General features: G+C 49.1%; 1 protein-coding gene and 1 long non-coding RNA gene across 8 annotated transcripts in view; one reads left to right on the plus strand and one right to left on the minus strand.

Moving 5' to 3' along the window:
- AZIN2 (antizyme inhibitor 2) overlaps positions 1-2,892 on the plus strand; it is a 36,979-nt gene extending 34,087 nt beyond the window's left edge. For 3 of the 5 annotated variants that reach the window (XM_055332481.1, XM_055332484.1, XM_055332485.1), the window contains 2 exons: positions 461-595; positions 2,254-2,892. In XM_055332481.1, coding sequence (XP_055188456.1) covers positions 461-595; positions 2,254-2,260 — 142 coding nt within the window. In that variant the 3' untranslated portion in view covers positions 2,261-2,892. Of the gene's footprint in view, positions 1-460; positions 2,220-2,253 lie in introns of those variants that run through there. The other 2 variants (XM_055332483.1, XM_055332482.1) reach the window with 2 other exon arrangements.
- LOC129513985 (uncharacterized) lies at positions 762-6,461 on the minus strand. Of its 3 annotated transcripts, XR_008665335.1 has the most exons (5): positions 6,269-6,461; positions 4,417-4,552; positions 3,102-3,334; positions 2,891-2,977; positions 762-900 (listed from the first exon to the last, which is right to left on the minus strand). It is a non-coding gene; the product is annotated as an uncharacterized LOC129513985 (long non-coding RNA). The 3 variants fall into 3 exon arrangements; XR_008665336.1 differs by having other exon boundaries at positions 2,891-3,219; XR_008665334.1 differs by having other exon boundaries at positions 2,891-3,334.
- Between the last annotated feature and the right edge of the window lie 4,045 nt (positions 6,462-10,506).

Genomic DNA, 10,506 nt, shown 5'->3' on the forward strand with positions numbered 1-10,506 from the left:
AAGTCCTATGCCTGGGATATAAAGAATGTGGGCTTTGGACTGAGAGAATTGGGCTGAATCCTGGTTCTACCACCTTCTAGGGATATGACCTTGTAGAGGTCACTTCCTTCTCAGTCTCAATTTCTTCACTGGTAAAATGGGGATAATAATGCTGCCCTTATGTGGTTTGGGGAACACAATTAGATACTGTAAGGTGCCTGGCACAGTGTGTGGCATGTAGTCAGTGCTCCATAAATATGGGTTCCTTTTCCCTTACTGTGGAGGAAGACCACTGGGGAAAAGAGAGCAGTGGGGAAAGAAGTCATCAGACTCATCCTCACTCCTGCACTAGGCTGGGCTCTGGGCCCAGGTGGGAACCCTACATACCAGGGGCTGGGACTTCTGGTGCAGGGGGCCTTCAGGAGCCCCTGGCCTGTGGGCCCCATGCTGGATGCCTCCAGTGCCCCTCCCTTGCCTGCAGGGAAGCACTTCGAGGGCAGCTGCTGCCTGCAGAACAAGACGAGGACACCGAGGGCATGTGCAAGCCTCTATCCTGTGGCTGGGAGATCACAGACACCTTGTGCGTGGGCCCTGTCTTCACTCCAGCGAGCATCATGTGAGCGGACCCTGTCCCCCCTCCGGAGAACTCCAGCGGGGCCGCAGAGATGCCTCTGGGAGATGTGGGAAAGGCAGCAGGCAGGGGCACCCTCTGGCCAGGACTCTGGTGCTCACTCTGCTGCCCCCCACACTCCACCTGTAGTGTTTCTGCCCTGTAAATAGGACCAGTCTTACACTCGCTGTAGTTCAAGTATGCAACATAAATCCTGTCCCTTCCAGCTGTGTCGCTTCCTCTGCAGCGCAAGGGGCCTGGTCAGCCAGGTGTGGGGGTGTTCTTGGGGTCTCCCTTGGTCTCCTTTCCACCTTTGTAAATATGAAGCAAATAAATATTTAGGTTTTTTAAAAATAACCCAGTGGAATCTAGCAGTTCAATTCACAAAGCAGCCCGGGCTAGGCCAGGGCTGAGACTTTCTCACCCTACACTGATGACCCCATGCCCTCTGCTTCAGTCCTGACATAGCTGCAGTGTGGGCATCTCCCTCTGGCATCCAGCTTCTCTGACTAATCTCTTTCCTCTGCATAGGCTGCCATGCTTGATGTCATGAGGAAGAGTGAACTGTTAGGGGTTGGGGCAGGGGTCAGAATTACCATCCTACAGCCCTAGGGCTGCAGCTCCTGACTTGTGAGGGGCCTCTATGTGAACCCAACACCCAGCCCAAGGCCTGGCTCAATGTAGGGATGACATTACCTGACACAGCTTTGGAAATTCATACCAAAGATAAAGGGCAGATGGGTATCAGGAGATGTTCTGAGGAGACCCTGCCCCTAACCGTCCCTGCAGGTCTGCAAGGCAGTAAGACTAATGCAGATATGGAGCGGCTGGTTTTGCTTATTCAGGCAGTAAATGCCAGAACAGAGCTGGCCATGGAGCACTGCCATGTCCAGTGCCAAGGGCCCTTCAACTAGAAGTCCATTGTCAAGATAAAGGCTCCTTCACAGCGCTAGGGTCCCAGGCTATTCACCTGGGGTGTGTGGGCTGCTTAGCAAAGGAGATCAGATTCTAGAGTCCTCAGCTACAATGGGTACCTGAAAGATTTTTCTTCTGCAATTAAAAAAAAACCCTGAAATATAAAATTATCATGCCTTAAAACCCACCCTTTTCAAAGTATAGAATTCAGTTGTTTTTTACTATATTTAGAGTTTGCACAACCATCACTACTGTCCAATCCAGAACACGTCCATTTTCTTTAAGAAACTGGCATTCGTGCCTCATTTGCCCCTTCCCCAGCCCCTGGCATTCACTAATCTACTGCCCATCCCTGTGGATTTACCTGTTCTGGACATATCGTTGAATATTTTTACCTTCACTTGAGCTTCTCCTAGGTAAGCCTGGTACGTGGGGTTTTTTCCCCCTGCACTGCCAAGCAATTCTCTGACACCAGCTGGGTGTCCAGCAATTCAATTTGATCCTGACACTATCTACCTGGAGATAGCTTCAGATCCCACAGGTTAAGGGCTCAGTCCTACAAGACTCCCCACTCTTCCCCCACTTCAGACACCAATCACCAAATCCAGGTTGTGACGTGTGTTGGGATGAACCGGCTATAGAGTGGAGGTTCTAATAACCCTCTTCCTTGGGTTCATTTAATTTGCTAAAGTGGCTCACAGAACTCAGGGAAACACCTGACTTACTGTATTACTGGTTTACTGTGAAAGGATGTAACTCAGGAACGGCCAGAAGAGCTTCCTGGGGCAAGCTATGGAGAAAGAGTGCAGACCTTCTATGCCCTCTCCAGGTAACATCACTGTCTCAGCACTTCCATGTGATCACCAGCTTGGAAGCTCCCCAAACCCCATCCTTTGGGTTTTCATGGAGGCTTCATTACCAAGCAAGACTGATTAAATTATTGGCATCGGTGACTGAACTCAATCTCCAGCCTCCTCTCCTCCCCAGAGTTTGGGGGTAGGATATAACAAAGGACACCTTTGTCACTCGTCACTTAGGAAATTCCAAGGATTTTGAAATCTCTGTGCCAGGAGTGGGGATGAAAACAAAATATACATCTATTACTGTAAGTCATAATATCACACCTGGTCAGCCTGTTTCAGCGTCTCAGCCACTCCTGGGTCCTACATGTGGCTCTGAGGTCATCTAATGAGGCAATGTGTTCTGAGTGAACTGGGTGCTTGTCGAAAGCAGAAATGTTTTTTCCAGGCTAGGCCTGGTTTTTGGTTATTTGACAATATATAGGCTGAAAGGTCAGGACACCAAGAGACTTGGAGACCAATCAGACAGGGACAGCATCACTACTGCCCATTGCTTATCCACCCACCACCAGGTTTTGCATCTTACACTGTGCGGGGCTCAGCCCTCGTCCATGAGGCTAGTTCTGAGACTCCTTCCATTTTGATGGCCGAGCAGATCTGGAGCCGCTCATGCCTGTTTGGAGGAGAAGGAAGGAGGGCAAACACAGGTTCTGCTGGAACCGGCCATCTGCTTCCAAAGGCAGCAGATGCCCTGCTAAGACCTCTGGCTGCAGCGAGATCCAGGAAAAACTCATTACCTTGTCTGAGGCAGGTTCGCTGGGGAGATGCTTCTGTGGCTTTTAAAATGACAGCAGCTGGCATGGAGTTTGAACAGATTTTTCACTGGAGCCTTTCAAATGTTTCATGTTCCATTTGCTGCAAGAGTGTGAAATTTACTTTTCTGAGAAGGATATACACAGAAGTTGATGTGACTTGCTTGAGAATAATAAACAGTCATTTCTTTTCAGTTGTTTTTGTCTGTCATTTCCATCTTTTTGTGAAAAGAAGAGAAGAATATTAAACATATGGAGAATGTTAAGGCCCTGATGCCTGTACAGGGGAATCTGACCTGGGTCTCCTGGAGCCCAGGCTGCACGGGCATTTGCGTCCTTTGAACATCTCCCTAAGCACGCCACTAGCAGTGAACCTGCATGCCATGCTGGCTGCCCTGGAGGTCACTTTCCTGTTGGCCTCTCCCAGACCCATCCTGCCCTGGGACCTCACCTAAGGGACACACTCCTCTCGACACCTCCCCACAACCCATCTGTGCCTCCTGAGGCTTCTCCCATGGGTTAACTCGCTCACTCACTCACTCTGGGAGGTTAATGGACCTGCAGACCAAGCTGCCACCTCCCTCACCTAGGGAATGGCCCCCTCCTTCCCCTCCACCGTCCACTCTGCTCAGTGCTGGATCCAGTTGCCCCCGTGATTTCCATTTCATCGAACATACCATTTAAAGTCCTCATCCAACTCCTTCTGACTCCCTCTCTCCTCCCTTGCTCACTACTCCCCAGACACAATGGCCCCTCCTTTCCTCAAACACTCCATACATCATACCCTTGCCGGGCCTGCATTTGCTGTCCCCTCTTTCTGAAATGACCTTCCCAGGTTATCTGGGGGGCTCACCCACTCCATTCAGGTTCTACTCAAATGTTTTCCCTGGGTAACAGCTTCTCTGACCACTCTTTAGAAAACAGCACTTTCCAAGTCTCTCTCTCCTCCCTTAACTGGTTTTCTTTTTCTTCACAGTACCTATTGGACACACTCCATTACATGTTGTTCTGTGCATCATCTGTCAGCCCCTCCAGAATGTGAGCTTGGCATTTTTTTTTTCACTGCTAGGTCCTCACTACTTAGAACAAAGTAGGTGCTCAAAAAGCATGTATCAAATGGACAACTGAATAAACATAGCATCTGACCTGTCTGAATCTGTTTCCTCTTTTGTAAAATGGGGCTGCTAAATATATTTCCCTCAGAGGGTTATTGGTATAAAGTACTTGGCTCAGGGCCTGGCACATCATTAGGTCCTGACGAAATAAATGATGTTGAAAGGTTAATTCCTTGAGCATTTACCGTGGCCATGCCCTGTAGTAGAAGCTGATGATGCGGAGATGAATCCTCAAGGAACTCACAGTGCAGTGCAAAGAGAACCGTGAACGAGAGTGAGTCTGACTTTAATTCTGTAGGCGTTAGGAAACCCCATATGCTTCTGGAACAGAAGCACACAGGATCTTTGAGAAGACAATTGAAAGTATATTCAAAAAGGGCAGAGGGCGGAGAGCTGGTGGGTTGGTGGTAGTACACACTTCCTTCACTCTACTGCAGCCTGGTTAAGGCGGGCCCCACCAGGGAGACTTACAGAGGTCCCAGGGACACAAGATGCCATGCGTCTGTCTATGCCTATTCTGGAGGGAGACTGTGGCCCTCTGGATGTCATCCCTCTCTCTGGAAGCCCCCCTGCCCAGGCCAGCTCATTCAGCTGTAAAGGGACCGCAGGGAAGGCAACAAGATGGGAGTTTCCACTCAACACTTTGCTCCATTTTAAATCCTCACCCCTGGGATGAGCAGCTAAACCTGTGTAAATTCAACCAGCAAAATTAAATTGCCCAGCACAGCCTCCAGCAGTCAGAGGGAGCTTACTGAAACCTGAATCTGCTCTTGTCAGTCCTCTGCTGAAAGTCCTTCAGTTGATTCCCACTGTGATGCCAATAAAAGCAAAACTGCCTGAGACCTCTGCCTGCCTCTCTGATCTCGCCTCATACCACTCTGCTCTCACCATGCTCCAGCCTACTGGCCTCTTTTCAGTTTTATGTTTTTGCTGCAGCCAGGTCCTTACCCTTGCCATTCCCTCTGCGCTACTGGACTGACTCATTCTCATTTTATTTTTTTTAAATACTTTATTTATTATGAGAGACAGAAAGAGAGAGGCAGAGACATAGGCAGAGGGAGAAGCAGGCTCCATGCAGGGACTTGATCCCAGGTCTCCAGGATCACGCTCTGGGCCAGAAGGCAGACGCTTAACTGCGGGGCCACCCAGGCATCCCACTCATTCTCATTTTAAAGAGTCACCTTCAGGGATCCCTGGGTGGCGCAGAGGTTTGGCGCCTGCCTATGGACCAGGGAGTGATCCTGGAGACCCGGGATCAAATCCCACATCGGGCTCCTGGTGCATGGAGCCTACTTCTCCCTCTGCCTGTGTCTCTGCCCCTCTCTCTCTCTCTGTGACTATCATAAATAAATTTAAAAAAAAAAAAGAGAGAGTCCCCTTCAATGTCACCTTCTTGGGAAGGCCTTTTCTGAATACCCTTAAACAAAGTGGCCCCTCCATCTATGTTAGGTAGAGTCACATTTTATAAGAATGAAATCTTGAAGGCGTTATTTACGGTAAGAAACGCATCAAGACTATCCCTGAAAATCCTTAGAAAGCAATCCTGCACAGCATTCCCTTTTTTTCTGCTCCTCTAACATGCCAGGCACCATTTCCTTAGAGGCCCAGAGAACTCCATGATCTCTCTCCCTCATCTCTCCAGGCCTTTCTGACCACCACTCTTGAAAACGAACACTCCTACCCCAGCATTTTGTAGCCCCTCGGTACCCTTACTCTCCCCCCACCCCCACCCCATAGCTCACCCTCGGATGTACTCTATATTCTACTTGGAATTTAAGAAGGCAGAGCTCTCTTCACTGCCTGTCCCCAGTACCTAGACTCCGCCCTATACATAGCTGTTCCACAATTAAGTATTGAAGGGAGCATCTTTCAGGTCTTAGCTTAGGGTACCTCTCCCTTTGGGTGGGGTAACGCTTCTCTAAGCACTCGCAGCATCCTGTATTAAAGAAATGTTGATCACAAGGTGATTTTTCTCTACTTCTCACAAACTGGCTCATCTCACAAAGACAGGGAGCGTCTCCCAACTGCCTGTGTCACCTGGAGCTTGGGTTTGTGCTTGGGAGAGTAGGCGTTTGGTGTCGTCTGAATACGGGAGTCTTGGGGGAGGCGGGTGGGCATCTGGCCCCTTGGGCTCAGTCCCCGAGGAGCAGCCTGCATCCTGCAGGGGGCCGACCACTCACTGCCATGGACTGCGGGCTTCGAGGGCTTGGTTTTCTCACCGAACAGACGCGACAGCCGGGGGGGGGGGCGGGGGGGGGGCGGCGGCACCGCCTCCCTGAGCCCGGAAAGCCGGCTTCCGGCCGTGACGTCACATCCGTGCCAGGGAGCCTCCGAGGCCTCGAGCCCCGTGCTCTCGCGCCCTCTGCCGGTCGGGAGGAGGACGTGCCCTCACCCACCGGAAGAGAGCGCGGAGTCCATTGGGTTCCGAGACCGACGCTCCAGTCTCCACCAATGGGAAGCCGACCTTCCGCCGTGGGCGGGGCTCCCACAGGAAAAGGGTCAGCCCGGGACAAAAGCGGCGTGGGAAGGCGGCGGCCCGGCCTCCGCGGGGCGAGAGAGGCCGCAAGCGGCCCCGGAAGTGGGCTTGTTACCCAGCAGCTACTTCCGCCTCGCGCCTCGCTTACACCGGGGGGGGGGGGAGGTGCGGGAGGAGAAGTCCCCCGAGGGAGCTGTCGGCGGCTGGGGGCTCGTCCCCGATGTCCCGCCCGGGCGGACGTCTCACACCCGAGAGAGACGTCTGGGGAGTTCACGCAGAGTATCAGGGGCTTCGAACGAGTTCCTGACCTGGAGGCCGAGGTGTTTTTACGTCTTAAAACAATAAAAGAGTACTTCCTGCGTGCCGTGCCCCGCCTGTGCCCCTCGCTCGCTTTATTTCATTTAATCCGCACAAGCCTGGGAAGTTATTTTGACAGAATCCGACCCGGCCCTGCCGGTGCTGGCGACCTGCTTCTGTCTAGTTACTACCCGTTTCCCGGAGGCAAATCCACACCTGTGCCACAGTTTCTGCATCTGTGAAATGGAATAATTGTGCGTATCTCGTACCGTTGTCCTAAGGACGAAATCAAGGACGTTTAAGGCCCTTAGAGCTGCACCTGACTCGCTAAGCACAGCAACTGCCTACAAGAGTCCCATTTGCAACCGAGGAGACTGAGGCTTGGATAGGAAGTAGCTTGGCTAGAACGGATAGTAATCAGCGAAGGCGGTTGGGAAGCGTCTCTGGCTGCCCCGGAGGAACCTCTCCACCATACTCACCCAGTCCTTTTCCTTTGGGAGCCTGAGGGGGCGGTAATTGCCTTTACATCAGCATGTGTATTTATTCAGTAGGATCCCCTCTTATCAAATGGCTGCTTTCTGGGCATTCTATTTTTTTTTTAATTTTTATTTATTTATGATAGTCACACAGAGAGAGAGGCAGAGACACAGGCAGAGGGAGAAGCAGGCTCCATGCACCGGGAGCCCGACGTGGGATTCGATCCCGGGTCCCCAGGATCACGCCCTGGGCCAAAGGCAGGCGCCAAACCGCTGCGCCACCCAGGGATCCCTTTCTGGGCATTTTAATAACGCCAATTAAGGTGGTGAAGTTCTGTAACTTGTTCTGTACACCTTCAGTTAGGGTGAGGCTCCAAGATCCATCTAATAAATCCCATCAATATGAAATCAGAAATGGATTTCTGAACCCATTAAGATCATGTGAGATATACGAGTGGAGATAATTATGATTAGGTGTGGAAAATGCCATTAGTGGAAAGCACAGGGGGCCAAGTGGGGTCTGATTAGGGACAGATGTAACTGCCTGTGAGGGGTAGGACAGAAGCTGCGGACTTTGATGGATGGGTAGGAGTTGGCCAGGTGGAAAAGTCAAGGGAAGTTGATGGGAGCATTCCAGCCCGGGGAAATGGTGTGTACAAAGGAGTAAGGTGTGATAATTGAGAGTCCTTTCTTGGGAACTGGAGTACCAGATGGAGGATGAGAATGAAATGGAGAGTTGGACTTTTTCTTTTTAATTCATGAGACACACAGAGAGAGGCAGAGGCGTAGGCAGAGGGAGAAGCAGGCTCTCCCAGGACCCTGGGATCATGACCTGAGCTGTAGGCGGTCACTCAACCACTGAGCCACCCAGCTGTCCTGAGATTCAGACATATTATGAAGGTTATGTTCTTGAGGTATCTGCAAACCAACAGAAGTTTCTCAGAAGGAGAGAGAAAGGTTCAGCTATGTACTTTACATGGCTCCCTAGGAGGCAGTGAAGAGGATGTGGGAAGCAGTTTCTAAGATGTCACCAATGATCCTGAACTCCAGTATTCACACTCTAGTAAGATTCCTTCCCCTTAAGTATGGGCTATGTTTATTGATTCCATTCTAATGAAGAGAATGTATTAGAAGTGATGGATTGTTATTTCTGAGATTAGTTTACAAAAACTGTGGCTTTTGTCTTGGGCACTCTCTTTCTCTCTTGTTCACTTGTTCTTAGGGAAGACATGTACCATGTTATGAGCTGTCTTATGGAGAAGCCTATGTGTCAAAGGGCTGATGTCTCTCTTTGATAGCTAGCAAGGATTTGAGGACTTCTAACAGTCACGTGAGTGAGCTTGGGGGTGGATCCTCCCTAGGCAGGCCTTGGAATGATTTTGGCCATGGCCAGCACCTGATGGCATTGCTGTGACAGCCCTAAGAGGTACCCAGCTTAGCCATTACCAGGCTTCTGACCCCAAAAAACTGTGGGACAATATGTTTGTGGTTTTAAGTTTTAATGAAATTTTAAAGTAATTTTTTATATATCAATAGCCAAATAGATAATATAGAGAGGAGGGGTGAGAGACAAAGCAGGGAGATTGGGAGGAGACTGTTGTTGTAGGCTAGGGAAGAGATGATGAGAATTGGAATCAGGACAGTGGCTGTAGGGTGGAAGAGCAGGAGACAAATTTGAGATATGTCTGGAAATAAAAGGAAGACATTTGGCGATGGAGTTGGATGTGGAATGAGGAAGAAGGCAAAGGAGAGAACAGTGTCAGTGTTTAGTAACAATGTGGGAGATGGTATTAGCTAGAGTTGCTAGCATGCAGGCCATAGGGATGAGTTTAAAAAGTATTTGCTTAAGATTTCTGGCAACAAGATAGATCAACACACAGACTCTAGGGTGGACAAAGATAAAACAGTTACTGTGGTCTGGGGAAGAAATACTGCAGTAAAACAGAATCAAGGAAGTGAGAACTGAAGGGAGCTCTCTTCTCTGAGTTAGATTTACTTGTCAAAGTATATGGGGTGCTACTCTCCTTTTCATCTAGTCATTCATTCAGCAAATATTTAGTAAATGCCTTCTCTGTACTAGGCACTGTTTTAGGCACTGGGGACACAAAAATGAGCACAAAAGTCCCTGTCTTCATGGCATTTATTTTGGCTGTGGGAAGAGAAACAATACCATATTTAGCTTCTGGCTGTTATTCTCTCCAACACTGCTTCTGTTTTATTCTTTGACAATTTCAATATACACAGAGATGATCCTTCCAACATTTTGTCCTCTCAATTTCTTGCTTCAGAGATCTTGTCTTTTCACTTCAGCCACTCACTCATGGTCATACCACTAGCCTTGCCATGGATCTGATTTTCTAAGTAACACCTCATACCTTTCCAGTTATTCTCTCTCATATTCTGACTCCATCGAATCCTTCAACTCCAGCAACTGAAATCTAGTAATCCTACATTTTGTGTTTCCTCTCTCTGTTAATGTTCTCTCTTCTAGCTGTATCAGCCAGGATAGGATAAGTGGTAATGGAGTAACAATCTCAAAATTTCAGACTTACATTTAAGGTTTACATTTTAAGCTTTAACACAATAAGGTTTTATTTCTTGCTCATACAACTTGAACATGATGGGGCTCTGCTTATTGTAGTCAGAAACCCAGGCTGACAGAAAAGCCAATATCTTAAGCAACATCTTATGTTGGTCACTAGGCCAGAGGGAAAAGAGAACTCATAGGGTTTTGTCATCAATTATATGCTCCAGCTAAGATCTATTACTAGATGGCCAAAACTAGTCACATGGCCATGCCCAACGTCAAGTGAACAGGAAAGTGCATTTCTACCCAAAGTCCAAAAGATTGAAGTGGAAGGGTGGAGTGGAGAACTGAAATATTTATGAATAGCACTTAGATTCCCATGCCAGCTTAAATTCCATGGTCAGTCTCTAGCATCATTCCCTCATGATCACCCTTAACAATCATGTCTTTCTTCTGTTTGTTGTATTCTCTTGGCAAAACCATCAGCTTGGTTCAATAC

This window comes from Nyctereutes procyonoides, unplaced genomic scaffold, assembly GCF_905146905.1.
Source record: "Nyctereutes procyonoides isolate TBG_1078 unplaced genomic scaffold, NYPRO_anot_genome, whole genome shotgun sequence".
In the NCBI taxonomy this organism is placed as follows: Eukaryota; Metazoa; Chordata; class Mammalia; order Carnivora; family Canidae; genus Nyctereutes; species Nyctereutes procyonoides.